Source organism: Thalassophryne amazonica, chromosome 16 (genome assembly GCF_902500255.1).
Source record: "Thalassophryne amazonica chromosome 16, fThaAma1.1, whole genome shotgun sequence".
Taxonomy (NCBI): domain Eukaryota; kingdom Metazoa; phylum Chordata; class Actinopteri; order Batrachoidiformes; family Batrachoididae; genus Thalassophryne; species Thalassophryne amazonica.
This window is the reverse complement of record NC_047118.1, coordinates 35436409-35458989: the sequence shown is the minus strand read 5'-3', so window position 1 is coordinate 35458989 and position 22581 is coordinate 35436409. Positions and strand designations below refer to the sequence as shown.

Here is a 22581-nt window from a genome sequence, read left to right as displayed (position 1 = left end):
GCAGGGAGCACAGAACCTTTACTGCAGCGACCTCTCCTGGCTATTAGTTGTTATTGCATGCTTCCTTTATTTAATTTATTTTTATTTTTTTTATAATTCAAAAATAAAAATAATAGGATGTATTTTTAAATATGGGATTGTGGAGACGTGGTGCTACGGTAAGGAAAGAATTCATTTTTAGGCAGCTCTTGGTCTGACTCAAGTTTTCCTTTTATCTTAAATTAAGTTTTCCTTTTATCTTAAGTGTTGCTGAATTGATGAGCTGATGAAAAAATACTTGAGCAATAGTTACAGTTCTAGAAGTGAATGTGTGTGTATATTTTATCGTGTTTAGGGCAGGCAGTTTTATTTTTGCAGTCTCCAGCTTTGCAAAACACCGGCGAACAGACAAAGTAATTGACATGTCTTTTGTCCAATAGCGCCTTGCTATTGATGGCAAAGTCGCAAAACCTACCAATGAATGTAAAGTTTATTTCAGGGAGGCGGGACTTCCGCTGTCTTCTCGAAAATTATTCGAGGCCTCTCTCCATGCGGTTTGGTCGCCTCATTATTTGATTTTTGTTGAACGTCAGATAGGTGAGAATACACATTTACTGCATTTCTTCCAAAGTGGTAATTTATAAACTTGCACCTGCTGTATGTAAGTTTTAGTAGAGATTTGTTATTTAATCGTAAAGTACTCTTGAGTTAACTAGTAGTCGCCATTGTTTTTCTGAGGATGCTACGCAGTTAGCTAACATGTTGTATCCTTTACTGCGTTAGGCGATATAACTCTTGTTTTAATGTACTCAAAATGCTTGTGGTTTGTCGTCGTTAAAATATATGTATTACTCCTGTTATGTTGTTTGTGCTACTTGACAACGTAAACTGTTAGTATAAAAAAAGCAGTGGTTATGCAGTATAAAAAGATTATAATTAACTTTGTCACGGTCTGAGATTACCACCAGTCTGAATTTACCAGGTAAAATTAGACTGTAGCAGCCACAGTCTGAACTTACCACCAGTCTGATTTTACCATCTTGGTATATTGAGACTTGTGTGTTATTGACCCTGGTCCAAATTTGCCAAGCAAATATTATAATTTTTTTTAATTGGAACCACAAGTAAATCCTGTCACTTTCTATTGATGCTTATTGATTTAACCATTATAATTCTGGTTACTAGTTACCTAGCTAGTCTGAAATTTCCAGCCTGCAAGTCTGAATTTATGTCCCACTTCAAGTGTGTGGAAAATGCAGTTATTTCAAAATACATCTGCTCGGTTGAAGATCGCCGCAAGAAATGGTAAATGTAGACCTCCCGGAAGTTGATCTATTTGCGCATGCGCTTGGTAAAATGAGACCGGCGCAAATTCAGACCACGACAAACTTCATTGCTGTTCCTTGGAACACAATTTCAAGACGAGTAAAAAAACAAAAACAAATCCCAGTCGTATTCAACTTAAAGTAAACACCTGGTAAACATGTAAACAACATATTGTCATTACCATGCTAATATGTTTACGTCTGTTTGGTTGAAACGGCGATGTGTCGTTTAAAGGACAGGTTGTTTTTTGTTGTTGTTGTTGTTGTTTGTTTGGTTTTTTTAATCTTCATGACTGAAATTTAGATCAGCCACATTTTGTTTATTTTGTTTTAGACTCATCAGTTTCATGGTTTAATTTAGATTTTTACGGTTTTATAATTACACAGATCTGCAATCTTGGCTTCCCCACTTTGCCACATCATATTAAATAGGTCGTGGATATTGTTATGGTAACCATAACTGTGTGAGAATTGAACCCCTCTGTCTCACATGACAGGCAGGGATGCTTATCACAACATGAACTTATAACATGCACTTTAAGTTACAGAATATCTCCTGTAAGAATAGCCCCAAGATTTAGTGTTATGGTTGCCGTACTATAACCATATGAAATATACTTCAGAAATGGAGAATGGGCAGCAACATCACAATGCATTGCATTTTGGGATTGCCCGTGCCATGTTCATGCTCACCAAAACAAAAGAGCTCTGTCTGGGTGTGTATGTGTTGATGATGTCTCAATTCCATTCTCTAAATCTCTATGGGAGAAACCCTGTTCAGAGGCAATATTTGTCCGCAGCTAATGAGCAAGTAATGAAAGATTATAAACTTCAGAAGATACAGTAAAATATTAGAAATCCAACTTTTCCCTCTGGTCTAGACACACAAACATGGCTGAGAACGATGTCGACAATGAACTACTTGATTATGAAGAAGATGAGGAGCCTCAGGGAGCCCCAGAGAGTGCTGCTCCTGTAGGACAGAAGGAGGTGAAGGGTTCTTACGTTTCCATCCACAGCTCTGGATTCAGAGATTTTCTACTCAAACCAGAGCTTCTCCGTGCCATTATTGACTGTGGTTTTGAGCATCCATCTGAAGGTAAGTAACATTTATACTGTGTTGTTTTGTGTAAATGGACTCCATTAGCCATCCCAAAACTGTCTCTAAATCCATCAGTCAGTGTCCAGATGGATTTCAGGATGCTTGAACAGTCTGTGGGTATCAAAGGCACAGCCCTTCATTGTGGGTATCAAAGGCACAGCCCTTCATTGGTTCCAGTCTTACTTGAACCAGTGTTTTCTGTTCAGGACCTTTTCTGTACATCTGGGGCCTTAATCATCTGGTTTGGCTCCTCTGACCTGTGGAGTTCCCCAGGGTTTGGTCCTGGGTCCGTCTTGTTTTCTCTGTACATTTTGCCTCTTGGTAATATTTTTAAAAAAAATACGATACTACCTTCCACTGTTTTGCAGATGACCTACAGATTTATATGCCCCTCAAATCAGGCAGCTCAGTGACTTTGCTGTCTTGTCTACAGGATGTGAAAAATTGGCTGGCTCAAATTTTTTTTTTTTTAAATTGAATGAAGACAAAACCAAAGTTGTTGTTTGGCCATCCCAATTCCCCATCATCCACTGACTGTGTTCTTTCCTTTTTACCTTTCTCCCAGTCTGTGGTTAAAAAAAAAAGTTGGAGTTTTAATTGACAGCTCGTTTAAGTTGGACAAACAGATTCTGTGGTTAAGGCTAGCTTTTTCAACTGCAAGTCCTTAGCAAGGTGAAACCTTACCTCCCCACAAGGATTTTGAGCGTGTTGTCCACACATTTATCACATTGCGGCTTGATTACTGCAACTCGCTGTACTGTGGAGTAGACCAGTCCTCCATTAGCCACTGCAGCTCGTGCAGAATTCTGCTGCTCGCTTGCTAATGGGCACCAGGCGCAGTGAACACATCACGCCTGTTTTGTCATCTCTGCACTGGCTTCCAGTCAGCTATTGCATTGATTTTAAAATCTTGCTCATTGTATTTAACCCCTTCTAAGCCTTCATATCCCATCGATGGGAAATTTCACTTTTTATTTGTGAGATACTGACAAGCCAAAATGAGGCGAATGGTAGGGGGTTAAATGCCTGAATGGTTTGGCTCCACCTTATCTTTCTGAGCTGCTGTCCTCTTATGCTCCCTCAAGGATGATGAGGTCCGCATTCAGCTGCTTCTCAACGTGCCAGGAACACGTTTGATAACCAGAGGACGCAGGGCCTTCTCTGTAGCTGTTCCTAAGCTGTGGGACAGCCTTCCTTTTAATATTAGCTCTGCGTCTTCTTTAAATGTTTTTAAGTCATCATTGAAGACCCATCTCTTTGCATAGGCCTTCAACACCTAAGCAGAGTTACACTTTTATATTAAACTTTTATTGTATTTATTAGTGCTTGGATTTTGTATTTCTTGTATTTGATATAATTTTATTTTGTATCTCTGAAGCACTTTGGGCAGCTTTGGTTGTTGTAAATGGGCTATATAAATAAATTTGGCTTGACTTGACTCCCAGTATAATGACAAAATTGTACAAAAAGTAATTGTTTTATAGCGTACTTAATGCCTTATAATAAGTAGTCAATTTAGGACCTGATTTAAATGGTAAATCAGGTCATCAATTGTAAACCTGGGGCTTTTTTTATGGTTTTGGATTAAATGAGTAAATGTAAAGAAACATTTTGAAACCATTGATTAGAAAGGCAGTAACTTAGCGTTCACCTGCACTCCCCATTGTTTGTACAAGTGTTGATGAGCGGCTCATTCGTGTTGTTTACGAGTGAATTAATGAAGTCTGTTGACAGACATCACCACATATTTAGATAATTTTGATCTTTCAGATGAGCCAATTGAATTTGGGAGGTATCCATATTTGAATTCGAAGATCCCGACGAAAAGCTACAGGAGTATGCCCCCCCCACACACACACACACAAAGAGCTTTGCAAATGAAGAATATTACAGTGCACACTATGCACAAAAACTAAATGCCTCAATGCAAAGAGATCATTATTAATATAAAGGAGAGATATAATTTTAGAATTTGTGAACCAGGAACGCACTTGATGTTTGTTAATGAAACTGAAGTTGAGTGTTTGTAATGTTTTTCCTGGTGATTCCATTTAATGATTTCAGTGAAACTTTCATACAGTTTAAAAGAAATGATATTGTTTAAAGTGTCTATCATGATATGTATTGTACAGGCCTAACAAATGCATCGGTGTGATTTCTGCATTTGTCTTCACATGCAGTCCAGCATGAATGCATTCCCCAAGCCATCCTGGGCATGGACATCCTTTGCCAAGCAAAATCTGGTATGGGAAAAACAGCTGTGTTTGTGCTGGCCACACTGCAACAGATTGAGCCGGTTGATGGACAGGTCTGTACACAGTTACTATGCAACATCTGTACAGTATGTTAAGGCAGCGTTATGGGCATTTTCACGGTATCGTAGAGCGCTGGTGTTGCACCGAAATTGGCCTTATATTTCCAGTATCTAAACATATTAGGTAAAATGTCATATATGGATAAATACATGATAGAATGAAGTACCTGTAAATAAAAAAAAATAACAAAAACTATTTGTTTATCTTGAAAATATATCAAACAATTGAATTTTGGACAGAAATGACTTTCCCATTTGAAAAATTCACAGTTTTCCAACTTGAATAATTTCCAAGACAGAATATTCACCACAAAAATATTCACTGGTAAAATACATTAGAATATGTACTTTTACTAAATGATGCAATAGTGGCTATATCCAGGATTTTTTCTGCACAGGGTAGAATTGAATCCGCATGAGTAAGTTTCCGTCCAAAATGTCCACTTCGACTTTTTCATCTGTTGCTCTAACAAGAAATACATCTTTGTGAATCAGATACACTTTTAATAAAGTGCATCTATGTTTGTCACCTTAGGGCAAAATATATCTGAACTATCTTCTGAAAGTTGGTATTGAGAAGCATGTGAACATCATTCCGTCCAAAAGTGTCCACTCCGAAATACAGGTTTAAGTCCTCGGTATTTTAACACTGTAAATATTTCTGCTAAGGCAAGGTAATAAAAAATATCCACTCACTTCATAATATACATATTATGCACGTGGAAAATTATTGGCTGTTAATTTTGAATAAGACCCACAAGGAATGTGTCTAAAATATTTTGTCCACTCCGAAACCATCCATCCATCCATTTTCTTCCACTTGAGCCGGAGTAGGTTCGCGGGGGCAGCAGCTCAAGCAAAGCCGCCCAGACCTCCCGATCCACACAAATCTTTAAGTATCCTGTATCATCAATCTTTCCTGATTTTATTGATTTATTTCTCTAATATATCAAGACACTTGTGACATTATATACTTTTGAACTATTTCTGACAGTCTTGACATTATTTTAATTTTTGGCAGCCTATTGACTTAATATAATTATCCGAACCCCAACAAAAGATGCACAAATTGCTGGAATACAGTACAAGAGTTATCACTTTGGGCCATGTATTAATATTTTCTTGAAACTATGGATTAATACTTATAATAAAAACATAATTTGTTGTTATACATACAAAAGAATAACATTTAGCTCTCATATTTGTCCCTTATGGGTAGAAAATTTTGGCACCAGAGGAAAATATTTCACTAAGACTCAAATTTTTAGTGAAAATTTCAGCTTCTACATCAACATTAGTCATCCAGTAAATGAGTAAAAGTTTTACTAAGAAACTTGAACGTATTTTAACTTGGAAATATGGCTATTACTGACGGTGGTAATTTTCTTGTATTTTTAGCCTTTTGGACATGTATACTTTGAAAGACCAGAACTTGAGAGAAAATAAAGTTACAGCCAAAATTTTAAAAGTTTTTGCAACCATAAAGGTTAGAGATATAAACTAACTACTAAAAACAGCAAATTGAAAACATCAATTTTTGACCTCTTTGGGACTGAATGCTCTATGATATTGTGAAAATGCCCTTATCAGTGTTTGTGTGCAAACCCCTGCTGATTGCACATTGGGAACCTCTGAATTGGATAATTTGCTTGTATATTAAAATTCAAACAGTGAGATTTATTTTAATCAGGACATATGAGTTCATGTTTGTGTGTGTTGGTCTTCAGGTATCCGTTTTGGTAATGTGCCACACACGAGAGTTGGCCTTCCAGATCAGTAAAGAGTATGAGCGGTTTTCCAAGTACATGCCCTCAGTAAAAGCAGCAGTGTTCTTTGGTGGCATGGCTATTAAGAAGGATGAAGAAGTGTTGAAGAACTGCCCTCACATTGTTGTTGGAACGCCAGGCCGTATCCTCGCTCTGGCCCAGTATAAGACCCTTATTCTGAAGCACATCAAGCACTTTGTCCTGGATGAGTGTGACAAAATGTTGGAGCAGCTAGGTGTGTTCTTTTTCTTTTGACTGTTTTGTTTGTGCTTCTCATATTCTGCTTTATGTTTGACACCCTCTGAAAGATTTAATCATAAATTTGTGGAAGCTTTCAGTTGTTGTTTGTATTTAAATCAAATGTTATTTTTTATTGTAGTGTTTAGCCTAATAATTGACCCATCAAATAAAATAGCTGAGTTGTAAAGTGTACACACTTAAATGAGCCATTGGACTGAGGGTTTTTTTTTTTTTTATCTTTTTTCTTATTTCTTTTCAGATATGAGGTGTGATGTACAGGATATTTTCAGGCTCACACCCCATGAGAAGCAGGTCATGATGTTCAGTGCAACGCTCAGTAAGGACATACGACCAGTCTGTCGCAAATTCATGCAAGATGTAAGTGAATGGTGGAAGCTCGTTCTTTTCTGTTTGTGCCTTTTTACCCGAGGCATGAAAATATGGCTATCAGGTAATGCAAAGGCTTTGTGTCCGCCTGTCTGTTTGTCTGTCCATCTGTGCTCAGCATAAGTCCAGTCCTATTACTGCCAGGGTCTTCAAATTCACAGGGAACATTCTTGGGACACAGACCTTGGACACGTTCAAAGGTGGCTAACCTTGACCTATTTTAAGAGGTCAAAAGGTCACATTCTGTTTCCTATTTTATGCTATGAATCATGCAAATTGACAGCACAATAGCTTAGTAGTTAGTGCTGGGATACCAATTAAACAACTGCAAATTATAAAGAAGACAGTGCTCATATGGCCAAGGGTATTTTAGCATTGTGTTATATTTTACTTTTTATGCACAGCCCCAAATCAAAATAAGCTAAGTTGATATAGAAAATGCAAAAACAAAAAGAAGTAGTGATCATTTTATTTTCATTGACTTCAATTTCTTTGCAGACAGTATGAACCCAGGATTTCATGTTTTGTGAGGGCAACTTGATTTAATTTGTTAATATACATACATTACTGCTTTTACAGCCTGCAGCACATTCCAAAAAACTTTTGGGCAATTTATTCTAAATATAAGGATTAAATCATCACTTTTGCTGGTTTTCTTGAGACAAGTTGGGATGGATACATGAGCATTCCTATGTAACCCTGTCTTGGATTTCAGTTACATCAATCATTAAGAAGTGTAAACAGTATGGTATTGCATGTTAATTTTGTGTCAGGCAAGCAAATCTTAAAAATTAAGTGACTATGCTGCAAGCATACCAGTGAGGGAAGCCACCAAGACAACAATGACAGCTCTGTAAGAATTATATAGGCTTCTGTGGATGTGAGTGGGTAAACTGGGAAGGATACTTTTCCTGTTGCATCCCTTTTCACAGCTTCATCTGGAGGTGGAGTAGAGGATTGTGAAACACGGAAACTTACCACATCTAGTCTCAGGTTTCCCGTATGCTTTCTGGCAAACTGCAGCTAAAATGTTGCTATATTTCTTTTATATATATACTCAACAAAAATATAAATGCAACACTTTTGGTTTTGCTCCCATTTTGTGTGAGATGAACTCAAAGATCTAAAACTTTTTCCACATACACAATATCACCATTTCCCTCAAATATTGTTCACAAACCAGTCTAAATCTGTGATAGTGAGCACTTCTCCTTTGCTGAGATAATCCATCCCACCTCACAGGTGTGCCATATCAAGATGCTGATTAGACACCATGATTAGTGCACAGGTGTGCCTTAGACTGCCCACAATAAAAGGCCACTCTGAAAGGTGCAGTTTTATCACACAGCACAATGCCACAGATGTCGCAAGATTTCAGGGAGCGTGCAATTGGCATGCTGACAGCAGGAATGTCAACCAGAGCTGTTGCTCGTGTATTGAATGTTCATTTCTCTACCATAAGCCGTCTCCAAAGGCGTTTCAGAGAATTTGGCAGTACATCCAACCAGCCTCACAACCGCAGACCACCTGTAACCACACCAGCCCAGGACCTCCACATCCAGCATGTTCACCTCCAAGATCGTCTGAGACCAGCCACTCGGACAGCTGCTGAAACAATCGGTTTGCATAACCAAAGGATTTCTGCACAAACTGTCAGAAACCGTCTCGGGGAAGCTCATCTGCATGCTCGTCGTCCTCATCGGGGTCTCGACCTGACTCCAGTTCGTCGTCGTAACCGACTTGAGTGGGCAAATGCTCACATTCGCTGGTGTTTGGCACGCTGGAGAGGTGTTCTCTTCATGGATGATGCGAAGGAGATGTGTTGCACTGCATGAGGCAAATGGTGGTCACACCAGATACTGACTGGTATCCCCCCCCAATAAAACAAAACTGCACCTTTCAGAGTGGCCTTTTATTGTGGGCAGTCTAAGGCACACCTGTGCACTAATCATGGTGTCTAATCAGCATCTTGATATGGCACGCCTGTGAGGTGGGATGGATTATCTCAGCAAAGGAGAAGTGCTCACTATCACAGATTTAGACTGGTTTGTGAACAATATTTGAGGGAAATGGTGATATTGTGTATGTGGAAAAAGTTTTAGATCTTTGAGTTCATCTCGTACAAAATGGGAGCAAAACCAAAAGTGTTGCGTTTATATTTTTGTTGAGTGTATATATATATATATATAATTTTTTTTTCTTTTCGTTTCTTTTCTTTCAAAAACCATATGGCCACGCGACGCGCGGAATTCCTCCGCCTTTGTTCCTCTTTCCATGACAAAAACTCCTGTAACAGTGAAATGTGCCCTTCATTGGACATGATTTGGAAAGGCACACACTTGTCTACTTGTAGGGCCCACAGTTGGCAGTGCATGTCAGAGCACAAACCAAGCATGAAGTCAAAGGAATTGGAAGAAGTTCAGATCCACCAGGACTCTTTCTAGAACTGGCCGCCCATCTAAACTGAACAATTGGGGCAAAGGGCATTTATCAGGGAGGTGACCAAGAACCAGGTGGTCAGTCTGTGAGAGCTCCAGCATGCTTCTGTGGAGAGAGGAGCACCGTCCAGAAGGACAACAATCTCTGCAGCAATCCACCAATCAGGCCTGTATGGTAGAGTGGCCAGACAAGAGTTTGCCAAAAGGCACCTGAAGTACTCTCAGACCATGAAAAACAAAATTGGCCTGATGAGACAAAGATTGAACTCTTTGGTGTGAATGCCAGGCATCATGCTTGGAGGAAGCCAGGCACCATCACTACAGTGATTGCATGGTGGTGGCAGCATCATGCTGTGGGGATGTTTTTCAGTGGCAGGAACTGGGAGATTAGTCAAGAGGATTGAGGGAATGATGAATGCAGCAATGTGCAGAGACATCCTGGATGAAAACCTGCTCCAGAGTGCTCTTGACCTCCAGACTGGGGCGACAGTTCATCTTTCAGCAGGACAATGACAACCGAGCACACAGCCAAGATGTCAAACAAGTGGCTTCAGGACAACTCTGTGAATGTCCTTGAGTGACCCAGCCAGAGCTCAGACCTGAATCTGATTGAACATCTCTGGAGAGATCTGAAAATGGCTGTGCACCAATGCTCCCCTTCCAACCTGATGGAGCTTGAGGTGCTGCAAAGAGGAATGGAAAAAACTACCCAAAGATAGGTGCACCAAGCTTGTCGCATCATATTCAAGAACACTTGAGGCTGTAATTGCTGCCAAAGGTGAATCAACAAAGTATTGAGCAAAGGGTGTGAATGCTTATGCACACATTATTTCTTAGTTTTCTCTTATTTTTTAACAAATTTTCAAATGACACTTTTTTCCTGTTGTCATTATGGGATGTTGCAAGTATAAGTTTGAGGGGAAAAAAATGAAATCACTCCATTTTGGAATAAGACTGTAACATAACAATGTGGAAAAAGAGAAGTGCTGTGAATACTTGCTGGATGCACTATGTATAAAGATGTACTCTGTAATTTCACTGTCCTCATTATTCTGCCTTTTCCATGTGTTTGTTTCCATAACTTTGCAGGTAGTTGTGCTACTTTTGTCACTTTTGTTTTCTGCTCTCTGAAGTAGCTACTCATGCAATAGCAAGCCAGCCAGTTGAAGCAAAGCAACTGCATAATCCAAGAATTCAGAAGAAAATTTTGAAAGTTAACTTTTTCTTCCAAAATAGGAACATAAAAGCTGAAGCTTACTGATCAACATTTGTATAGAATCACTGTCCCTGCTTGAGGTCAATGTGCTGCATGTGAGTTTTGGCAGACTCCACCACCAACTAATTACAAAAGATGACATTTTATATGAATTAGTGTTGGATTTCACAGATGGGATGGCCACCAAATGGTGGTCTTGTCTACAAGGAGTTTAAATCTGTACAGAGTGAGGTTTCATGAAGTGAAGTCATTTGCGCAAAATCAAACTTGAAATTAACAAAATATTGAAGGCAGTCTGGTGCCACACGTTAAAAGGCGGTGCACAGTTGTTGTTGTTGTTGTCATTGTCAGTTAAACTGCTCCCATTATTGTTTGGGGTCGCCACAGCGGATACAGTTAGATCCGCATAGGTATTTGGCACAGGTTTTACGCTGGATGCCCTTCCTGACGCAACTCTGGTTTTACCTGGAGAAATGCACACAGCTGCTAGTGTTCCAAAGAGGTTTCCCCATCCAAGTACTAACCAGGCGCTGCACTGTTTAGCTTGTGAGATCTGACGGGATCAGGCTTACACAGAGCAGACTGGGAATGTGATGTTGGCTTTATATGCAGAAATGAATGTATATTTAAAAGCAATGTTGACCACACAAAATATCTTTGGTTCATACTTTCTGCAATAAAAAAAGAAGTCAAACTATCATAAATGTAAGGATCACAGCCACTTGTTTATTCGCATTTTCCATATTGGCCCAACTTTTATTGATTTCTTTTTTCTTTTTTTTTGCAGGGGGGGGTGTTAAACAGTATGTGTATAATAAACTTCAGTAACATCTTTGGTGTGTTTGGAAAGGATTAGTCGCCACCCACCAATTTTTTTCTTTTATTTATGCTTGGTGCAGTTCTTCAAATGTATTGCGAATATTTTGCTACTTCCCCCCACAATGCAAGTCCATTGTCTGAATATTTAAGAATTAAGTTGATTGGTCTTTCAAACTGTACTTGTATCATTATGCAATTAGTAGCATAAAATGCTCTGAAAACAACTGTCATTTGTCGCTATTATTTCTAGGGTGATATGTTATCCAATAGAAGTAGTTATTGTGACAGGCCTATTAAGTGGTGGGGACCCCAGCAACTGGAAAAGGCTAGAGGAATGCCCACATATCACATGGGTACAGTAGCCTGCCTGTGCAATGACAAATCAGAACCTAGGGTATTTCTGTATTGTGGATTCAGTGACGTGCAACATCAGTGTTTGCTCTTTGACCTGAGTCTTTGAAATGACAATATAGTGTTTTGGGCTTTGGCAGAGGAATACGCTCATACTACTGTCCCAGTGATGTCATTGTAACTTGAAACTCTGTTCACACTCTTATGTAGTTGAAATAATTCCCTATTGTCTCATTTAAAGCCCATGGAAGTATTTGTGGATGACGAGACCAAACTTACCCTCCATGGACTACAACAGTACTACTGCAAGCTGAGAGACAGTGAGAAGAACCGCAAGCTCTTTGACCTGTTAGACGTATTGGAATTTAACCAGGTAAACTGAAAAAGCTTTTAATTCATGTGTGGTACTAGATATAGATACTATACTACTATATACCATGATTTCTGGACTATAAGTCACTCCCCCCAACTAGTTTATGGGATTCTGTGATGTATATATGTGGAAAAAATAGGGGGCTAACCACACAAACCCATGGTTTAATATTATTTCCATTACAGTTGAAATAAGAAACACAGTGTTAAAGATATGTTCTTTAGCCAGTGCAGAAAAGGTCGATGAAACTCTGGACTGAAGAGGCCACTGAGAGTCTGAGGGACTGTTTCAGAACCACAGACTGAAGCATGTTTCAAAACTCTCACGGTGAAGACTATTTTTGATGACAAGCTGAAGTTTGATGTGAACACAGATGCCATTGTGAAGTGAGGACAGCAGAGAATTTATTTTCTCCGTAAATTGAACACGCTTTCTGTCAGACCTGCAGTCCTTTGTCGTTTTTATCAGTCTTTTATTGAGAGTCTTTTGTGTTTTTCATTTATCTGCTGGTTTCACAGCCTCTCAGTGAAAGACAGAAACAGCCTGAACAACATTGTTAAAATTTGTTCAAAGATTATCGGAGTGAAACAGAGACTTACACTCTTTTTGTAATCAACAGATCCTCCGGAAGGCTGAAATCATCTTGTCCATGTCAGGTCATGTTCTTTTAGGAGAGTTTTCCCTGCTTCCTTTAGGACGCCGTTATGTGTCCCCGGTGTGTAGAACCAACCGGTTTTTACAGTTGTTTATACCTTCGGCGATTTGACTTTTAAATGCTCCGTAGGTCTGCCATGTTTTTATTTATTTATTCTTGCTATTCATTTTTACTTCTTAAGTCTGTTTTATTTGTTTTTTTTATTAGTTGTTGTTATATATTGTTGTTGTTTTTTATTTTTTCTTAAACGGACTGCTCAAATGAAATTGCCCCTTGTGGGATTAATAAAATTGTTGATTGATTGATTGATCGATCAACGACCTGACCCAGTGTGTCACTGACTACATGAACTTCTGTGTGGAGAGCACTGTGCCCACCCAGAGGGTACAGTGCTTTCCCAGCAACCACCCCTGTGTGACCCCCGAGCTGAAGGTCCTGATGAACCAGAAGAAGAGGGTTTTCAACTCGGGAGACAGAGAGGAGCATCGTAGAGTCCAACAGGAACTCCAGTGGAGAATCCGGGGAGCCAAGGAGGAGTATGGAAGGAAGATGGAGGAGCAGCTGGCCCGGAACAACATCAGAGACGTGTGGAGAGGCCTCAAGACCGCCTCCGGATGTGGGCAGGGTGCCAGCAGGACTGCAGATGGAGATTCTTGGTTTGCAGAGGAGCTAAACAGTTACTTTAACCATTTTGGCTCCTCCACACCTGCCCACCTGTCTGCTCCCGGCTCTCCACACTCCAGCAGCCAGCCCTCCAGTCTCTCTGTCCTCCCACCTTCTTCCCCCAGGCCACCTCCACTGCACCCCGGACTTTGTCCCTCCTCTCCCCGGACTGTATTCAGTACCAGCCCACCTCAGCTCACACCTCAGCTTCCCCCTCACTGTGACTCCGACTGAGGTGAGAGGCCAGCTCCTGCGGCTGAAACAGAGGAAAGCAACAGGACCTGATGACATCTCCCCGAGGCTGCTGAGGACCTGTGCAGATGAGCTCTGTGAGGTCCTCAGCCACATCTTTAACAAGAGCCTCAGCCTGGAGGTGGTCCCCACCCTGTGTAAGACCACCTGTGTGGTCCCAGTTCCCAAAACACCACATGCCAAGGAACCGGCCCACTGCAGACCAGTTGCCCTGACCTCACACCTCATGAAGACCATGGAGCGGCTCGTTCTGTCTCGCCTCCGCACCGTGGTGAGCGACACCCTGGACCCACTGCAGTTCGCCTACAGGCCCAGCATCGGGGTAGATGATGCTGTCATCTGCCTGCTGCAGCGGGCGCTCACCCTCCTGGAGACTGGCGGGAGCACTGTGAGAGTCATGTTCTTTAACGTCGCCAGCGCTTTCAACAACATCAGACCGACGCTGCTGCGGGGGAAGCTGGAGGACACAGGTGTGGATGGACACTTCGCCGCCTGGACCATCGACTACCTCACTGACCGCCCGCAGTACGTGCGGCTGCATGGCTATCAGTCTGAGGTGGTAAGGTGCAGCACCGGGGCCCTCCAGGGCACCTTTCCTCTTCACCTTTTACATCTCGGACTTCACCTACAACACGGGCAGCTGCCATCTCCAGAAGTTGTCTGATGACTCCGCCATTGTGGGTCGTGTGTCTGAGGGGGAACGAACTGGAGTACTGGTCGGTCATAACAGACTTTGTGGACTGATGTGAGCGCAACCACTTGTGTCTCAACACCAGTAAGACGAAGGAGATGGTGATCGACTTCAGGAGGAAACCACCACCTCACCCACCGGTGATTATCCAGGGGGAGGACATAAAGACTGTGGACAGTTTCAAATACATGGGTGTTCACCTCAACAACAAACTGGACTGGACTCACAACACTGACGTCCTGTACAAAAAAGGCCAGAGTCACCTCCACCTCCTGAGGAGACTGAGATCCTTTTAGAGTGAGCAGGCCTCTGCTTAAGACTTTCTATGACTGTTGTAGCCTCAGCTCTCCTCTGTGCTGTCGTCTGTCGGGCCCCGGGCAGCACAGAGCGGGAGAGAAAGAGACTGAACAAGCTGGTCAGGAAGTCCAGCTCTGTCCTGGGCTGTCCTCTGGACTCTCTGGAGGAGGTGGCTGAGAGGAGGGTGTTAGCCAAGTTCAAATCCATCGTGGACAACTCCTCTCATCCTCTGTACCGGACTGTAGTGAAGCTGAGCAGCTTTTTCAGTGACAGACTGAGGTACCCTCAGTGCAAGAAGGAACAATACCGCAGGTCGTTCATCCCTGCTGCTGTCAGACTGTACAATAACACTGTGAAATAACCACATGCAATAATATGTCCACAAATCATGTGCAGTAACAACTTGTTTACAAATTCCAGCACTAGTGTCACCTTATTAGTGGAGCGGATAAGAGAAAAATCGTGCAAATTGTGATACAAGCACCAAATTTGGTATAGTGATTCTTATCGGCATACTTAACAAATCTGCCCAATTGGTCACTTGAAAATCCAAGATGGCGCCATATCGCCTCACCGAAAATGTTTTTTTCTCATAGAAATACTTGTACTTGCTCGATTTGGATGATCTTGGTGTCGATTTCTATGTTTTCTGGGATGCTGAATTCAATTTTTCTAGTCCCACCAGTTTTAGAATACTTTTAATGGCCAAAAATGGTAGTTTAAATAAAAAATAACACAACGCTGAAATAATACAAACACTTTTAATAGCCGGTTCCATCAAAGAACACATTTAGCACTTTCATGTAATACCACTTGCACTAAATAAACCTGGACAGAAACATCAACAAAAGTAATGACAATAGTATACACTGTACATATGGCAGAGAAAATAATACTGCGGTCTTAATACTGCAAATAAAATAATGCAAATGCAAAAATGTAAATAATAAACATTTAGAGTAACTTATCTAACTTATATGGTTATCTAACTTATATGGTACTAGTACATGTTCAGCAGTGGAAACAAAAACTATTGTCACTCAGATTGTGAAACATAATTTGGTGTAATACAATGGTGAATGTCTAGTTTTTAATTTCATAATGATCAACATGTTCAAAGTACCGGTACTTCAAAGTCTGTGATTATGCTGTATCAATGTTCAGTGCTCACAGACACAGCTGCAGAGTGCAGTGCAGGAGAGCCCTGTGCGAAAGCATTTGCACCTCCGGTTGCAGTCTTTCTTGCAGGAACATTTGGTCAGTTCCTGGCAGCTTGTTGCAATTGGTGGAAGGGTCGTCCAGCATATCTGCCATGTCTCTCCTTTCTGAATCCAACCAAGCAGGTGTGGTGATACTTTAGTTCTTGTGCAACCACATCTCCAGCACTCAGTTTGGCAAGTAACTTCCCATCACTGAGAGTCTTTGCACATTCGTTGACTCTTGTTCAGTTTCATGGTCATTGCTTCTCTTAGCGCACCTCCTTCCTCCTCGCACAGAAAGCATTCTGGCCTTTGGGGCAGTTGGCTTCTCCATGGTACTTTGTTGCTGCTGCTGCTCTCATCTCTGTCAGTTGCAGGCATTGATCTTTTCTCAGCTCTCTGTAACTTGGTATTGTTAAACAAAATCTTGCAACTCTCATGATATTGTGCCTTGTTGGTCCTCAAGGTTTCCTCTATCCCAGTTCCATCATTGAGTCTTGCTGGGTCAAGCTTGATTGGTAGCTGATTGACTGAATGAAAGCGAGGAATATTCCTTCCTAAGAGGCTGTACCCATCATCTACCCGTTTGGTGGGATTAGAACAGGGTGAAGTAAGGCGCTCCTTCTTATCCATTTGACAAAGGCAACACTTAGCCCAGTCAGTGTGCCAAGATTTTCTATTTGAAGCCATTGTCATGTGCAGGGTTGAGGGTTGATCCTTTTACCACCCTGTAATATAGTATGGGCAGTTTCTTCTATGGGATACAACTAGGTTCATGCATTCATGCCCTACACCTAGCCCGATCGTTCGTCCAGTGTTATTCAAGTCCCGTGCGATCTGTACACCATCCGGATAAGAAACCCCATTATCCTTGGCTCAGCTCTCCCGTGCTGGCACATCCTGCCAATTCAGGTGCGGCTGCTTAATAACTGTTCTGGGGTTGGTTAAGCAGCATTTGGGACACTAAGTATGATGATAATCCTCCTCCTTAGCTGACACTGAACCCCATGCTAGGTATCACAGCAGTAACAGTCACCAGTGTTCCCTGGTAGTGCCCGACAATCACTCCTTTCAGACAATGGCTCTGTACATCAGGTAGGTCTGGTTTGTTGACTTCGTGCACTTCGAAAGTTGGAACTAGACTTACTCCATCACACACACAGACTCTCTGTGTGCTACCCTCACCTAGTTTAGCCCGTGAGCCAACACGGGGTACCGGGGTGTGGCCGTCGCTGTGCACAAGCGACTTCTTGGAGCCATAGGTGAGAGTTAGGACAGCAGTGAGGACCAGTGTCAGTAGTCCATCCAAAGGATGTGGCTGACTGCTAAAACAAAGGTGCTACCTCTACTACTTGACCCTACACCCCATGCATTAGTAGCTACGTGTACTACACTAGTGTTAAGCCATGTGACTAGCAGAAACTCAAGAAAGGTTCGTCAATAGATAAGCTTGAAAACTTGATGAAATTCTAATCAATTAGCCCAAAACTGAATCAAACATTTATTTGAGATTGTTTAGAATCGAAAAATTGAGTTTGTAATCCCAGAAAACATAGAAATCGACACCAAGATCATCCAAATTGAGCAAGTACAAGTATTTCTATGAGGAAAAAACATTTTTGGTGCGGCAATATGGTGGCCATCTTGGATTTTCAAGTGGCCAATCGGGCAGATTTGTTAAGTGTGCCCATGGGAATCAGCACACCAAATTTGGTGCTTGTATCACAATTTGCACAATTCCACTACAAAATTGATGTTAGCTCCTCCACTATATCACATCTTAACTCCACATATTGTAAATAAGCCCGGGTTCACACGGCAGGATAATTAGGCCGATATCGGACCCGATCTTCCCCTTCTGACAATCTTAAGGGCGCCCCGACAATCGTGATGACGCTAAAGATAATCTTATCAGATATTCCTGCCGTGTGTGGTGTGTTAAGAATGCTCTGATCTGCTCGGAAGGACGTCAGGAGCGCTCCGATCGCAAATTGGGGATATTCAACATGTTGGATTTTTTTGGCCCAATATCGCAGCGTGTGTGGTGTCCTCCGACCACAAATGAGCATGCAGCCTGCTGAATGACATGCAGCCAATCAGAAAGCAAGGTGACAGACTCACGGAGCGGAAAATAAAATCAAAACAGCTGTTCTAACTTACCAGTAAGTCCGGTGGTTGCGCTCTCTCTACTCCTTTAAAGCACACCTTTTCTTTTTGAGCTGTGAATGTTCATGTGTATAAATCTGTTCGCGTGTGGTGGTGTTGTCCTTACCGTGTGGCTGAACACCACACACTGTACGACCAAACCTGTTAGATCCATGATTTTTTTTTTTTATCTTCACGTGTGTGGTCTCAGGTTTTGGAAACCTAAAGATAATTTTAAAATCATGTCGTGTGAACCAGGCTTAAGATGCTCCTATTTTTTAACTCCAATCATGTTTGTATATGCATATATACTTATATATATTTTTTATTTCTACCTCATTTTCTTATTTTATTGTATTGTTACAAGTGTTATTGCTTATCTTTGCACACGCTGTTTGATGCACATTTTCCTCTACTCGCACTCATCTTGTTTTTTGTTTTTTTGTTTTTTAAGAGCTGACATAACGTGAATTTTTCCACTGTGAGATCAATAAAGTCTTTAGGCTAGTGTGCTGGTATTTCCAGATTATTATTTTTTTGTTGTTGTTGGTTTGTTTCTCTTGAATTTTTATGATATGTATATTTGGAAAACAAATTACTTTTTCTCCAGTATGACTTAAAATCCTGAAAAAATACAATACACTGCCCATGTTTGGAATTGGGGGTTTGTCTATAAAAGAAAAGGTTTTATATAATTATATATATAAAACAGTATCTTAAAGTATAAAAATAGAATTGCTTATGAAAGATAAATTCTATCAAATTTAAACTTTTGAGATTCACATTTTTGATGTGAGGCACTTGTAATGTGTCTGTTTGGTCCCTAGGTGGTGATATTTGTCAAATCAATCCAGCGCTGCATGGCTTTGTCTCAGCTTCTAGTAGAACAGAATTTCCCTGCCATTTGCATCCACAAGGGAATGGGTCAGGAGGAGAGGTGAGCCTCACATGTAAATATTTTCATCTTGCATACCAACATGCACTTATCTCCACACATGCGCCATTGAGCTACAAATACTGATAATGTTTCGGAGGCACAGGGCCTCATCAGTAATTGTGAAGCATCATTGCCATTAAAGGGGATGCAGTCCAGTGATGCTTACAGCAGCTGTGATGATAACCCTCTCTCTCTGTCTCTCTTTGCTCTCCAGGCTCTCTCGCTATCAGCAATTCAAGGACTTCCAAAGACGGATCTTGGTGGCCACTAACCTATTTGGCCGAGGCATGGACATTGAGCGAGTCAATATTGTGTTCAACTATGATATGCCAGAAGATTCTGACACCTATTTGCACAGGGTGAGAACTCCAAGATGAGAAATGAGTGCACCTGTTTATTGGTTTCATGTCTGGATTTTGTTGACACAGCAATATTTTTAAATACTTTTTGTTTCATATTTACATGCTTAACTTTGGAATGAATCCATCATTGATGGCCACAACACACTTTGACACAGTCCCAATACTGTCCCTTCACACTTTTATGTGATTGCAAAATGAAAAGAGGGTAAAGCGGTAGGGCGAGGGGCGAGTATTTTGATTTTATGCAGCAGCCTGTTCTCATGGAAAGAACTGAGGATATGGACAAGCAGGTTTGGCTTTTGTTTCCTGATCATGATAAATGTTGTATTATTGCTAAACTCATCTGCAGTAGAATTTGCATCAGTAAAATTGCCCATCATACAGCTTACTTACTGATACGTGAGACAGACTCAGTTATCTAGGGCCCTCATTTATCAACCATTTTTATGCACAGATTTGTTCGTAAAGCATGCTTTTCGTAAACTATACTCCACGTGTCTTACTTACTTTTTCATTTACTTGTTTGTACTTAAGAATGTGTGTACACATGGCATCTAGTGGTAGAACAGGGGAATTCCATCTAGAAAGCATTGCTATATCACAACATGCAACGTCATCCACGTTATCTATTTCCTCAAATTAAGTGCACAATTTGTAATTATGTTGTTAGAAACATGTACCCTCATTGGTTTCAAAACTTAGAACACACCTTCATGAGGTAAATGGCACCTTTTTGGCCTGAATCTTGGCAACAAACACCTTGAATTTTGCCTGCTACTACCAGATACAAAGCAAATAGTTTCCTTCCTGTAGTTTTATATTAAAAACTGGCCCACATTATTATCACTGCTCACATTTTATTAGGAAAGATTTTATCTTAAGACAGCAACACAGTGATGTCATAGTAGTGCAAGTGATATTGGGACAACTACAATGATAAATGTTTACTTATTCTGATAATTGGAATGTTTTATTCGCCTTCTTGTGGTGAGTGTGTTAAAGCTTGTAAAATAATTAAACCCAGGGGTAGTTATGTCTAAATACAAAGCAACATGCCATACCATGAGTGAATGGTCGTTAGGAACAGGTGGGTTTAAAACTACTGGTGGATTCCTCATTGCTACAAAGTGTTGCCATAAATTAGAGGGCTGCATTGGGATTGGGTCCCACAGGACCCAACACAAATCTCACAGGAGTGGGCAGTTAGAACTTCGCTGTGGATGGTTAAAAGAAAAACACTGGGTTTGGAAGCGACAGGATGACTCGGTCAACAAAGGAGAATCATGTAAAAGTATACGTTGTCCACAGGCTACTTTCAGCTTAAGTAGAACGTCTTTAACAGGAGCGACGGACAGGACGAGCAGCAGAGCAGGTACACAGATGCATTAAGAATTACTGTAGCAACACTGCATGCCCATATATGGCACACATATATGAAAAGTCTTTAAGAAACAAAACAAAATCTTTTTATTAATAGCCGAGATGACGTGTTTTCTTCCGCGGGACGGAAGGAGACACAAAATCAGTGGATGTCTATTACTGTGCGGGCATAAATTCTCAGTGTTTTGCAGGTGTAGACGAGACTGGAAATGCATATTGCGGGAACGGGCAGGAGTATAACAAACACATTGCGGGTGAGGGCAGTAATGGTCTGAATTTCAGCAGGAGCGGAACAAAAAAAATTGGTCCTGCAGAGAGCTCTATCACACACTGTTTATTTTTGTCTCACTGTCGTCACCACACACAAGCATCTTGATCGCAGTTTTAAAAAAATTGATCATCTTGGCTCTCCTTTACTTTATGATGTAAGGGACACAAGTGATGTGGTTTTTAAACTCTTTCACCAGTCACTGTGATGTATGGCACGTTCATATGGGCTGTATCATTCTTAAAATTTTAACCAGCTTTAGGCATGTTTTGGAGTTTACTTGCTTGACTTCTGCTGTCAGGTTGCTCGAGCTGGCAGGTTTGGGACCAAAGGACTGGCCATAACTTTTGTGTCTGATGAGGCTGATGCAAAGACTCTGAATGAAGTGCAGGACCGCTTTGAGGTGAATGTGGCAGAGCTGCCTGATGAGATTGACATCTCGTCTTACAGTAAGTCTTCTTAATGAGTTTAAGCTGTCTTTTTTTGTTGTTGTCGTCGTTTTAATCTTCTTTGTGTGGATAGTTTCTGCCAAAACAAGACTGCATGTTGTTGTTTGTAGTGCAGAGGTGTTGTCTCTAAATGTTCATGTTCTTCTGAACTGAAGCGAGGGGGATCTTGTCAGCTAATGACATCCTAGAGATAATAAGCTGGTGGAACATTTCTTTAGACATCTTGGCAACTAGAAACAGCAGCTGGTACTGTCATGTAGCTGAGGTCTCATCAAAATGACATACTACAGTAGATGTTCCCCCTGGTGGTGAAAAGTTGTTGTGCTCAGCTATTACTTATCAGTTCTGTAAATGTTGGGCTTTTGTCTCTGTCTTTTAGTTGAGCAGTCCAGATGAGTACTCCAGCCAAGCAGACATTTCCGTTCCATGGATTCTGTCTTGTATTGGGTGTAGACACTTCACTGTTGATTGAAAAGATCTATTCTTTAACCATTTTTGTGTTCAAGAATTCTTATTTTTATTGTCACTTCTAGAGAGGGCTGTATGGTCCATTTTAATTTGTCTTAATGTTTTTTGTTTTATTATTGTTGCTGTGACATTAAACCTTTTTATAAAATGCCATTTCACTATTCTGTAAGAACAGTGTCTTTACCTTCTTTACAATTATTTTGATATGTGGGCTATTGGAAAATGTCCAGAGGCAACTTTCCAAGCAAATTAAATCTCCAGGAGGAGCCCTTTTGCTGAATCTGTAAATTTTGCTCAGAGACGAACATTCAGCCACGAGGCATCAAATGATCTCTCATTTAAACTGAAAGCAAACAAATATTTTTTTTCCTGACAGAATGAGCCTTTTAATAAACACAAAACTAACATCAAAATTTTGGAAACAGGACTAAATGCGTCAATCTTAACTCATACTTAATTTTTCATTGGGAAACACCTTGAATTATTATTTCAGATGTATATTAGG

At 40.8% G+C, this 22581-nt stretch overlaps 1 protein-coding gene across 2 annotated transcripts; it reads left to right on the top strand.

Annotated features, from left to right (window-relative positions):
- The first annotated feature begins 464 nt into the window (after window positions 1–464).
- On the top strand, window positions 465–22234 carry LOC117527523 (ATP-dependent RNA helicase DDX39A-like). 2 transcript variants are annotated; one of them, XR_004565550.1, is made up of 10 exons: window positions 465–576; window positions 2186–2403; window positions 4587–4714; window positions 6448–6721; window positions 6986–7104; window positions 12179–12310; window positions 19040–19149; window positions 19364–19522; window positions 21461–21608; window positions 21988–22234. XR_004565550.1 is itself a non-coding variant. In XM_034189911.1 (10 exons), exons 2-10 carry the CDS (start codon window positions 2196–2198, stop codon window positions 22002–22004), a joined length of 1281 nt encoding a protein of 426 aa, XP_034045802.1. In that variant the 5' UTR covers window positions 466–576; window positions 2186–2195; the 3' UTR covers window positions 22005–22234. The 2 variants fall into 2 exon arrangements, 1 of the variants encoding a protein (XP_034045802.1); XM_034189911.1 differs by having other exon boundaries at window positions 466–576; window positions 19364–19508.
- Window positions 22235–22581: the final 347 nt, after the last annotated feature.

What these genes read in the sequence shown, in the direction of transcription:
- LOC117527523 (XM_034189911.1), top strand. Translation starts at nt 2,196, where the DNA reads ATGGCTGAGAACGATGTCGACAATGAACTACTTGATTATGAAGAAGAT. An exon ending in TTTTGAGCATCCATCTGAAG is followed by an intron (nt 2,404 to 4,586) that starts GTAAGTAACATT and finishes CTTCACATGCAG; the next exon opens with TCCAGCATGAATGCATTCCC. An exon ending in GGAATGGGTCAGGAGGAGAG is followed by an intron (nt 19,150 to 19,363) that starts GTGAGCCTCACA and finishes TTTGCTCTCCAG; the next exon opens with GCTCTCTCGCTATCAGCAAT.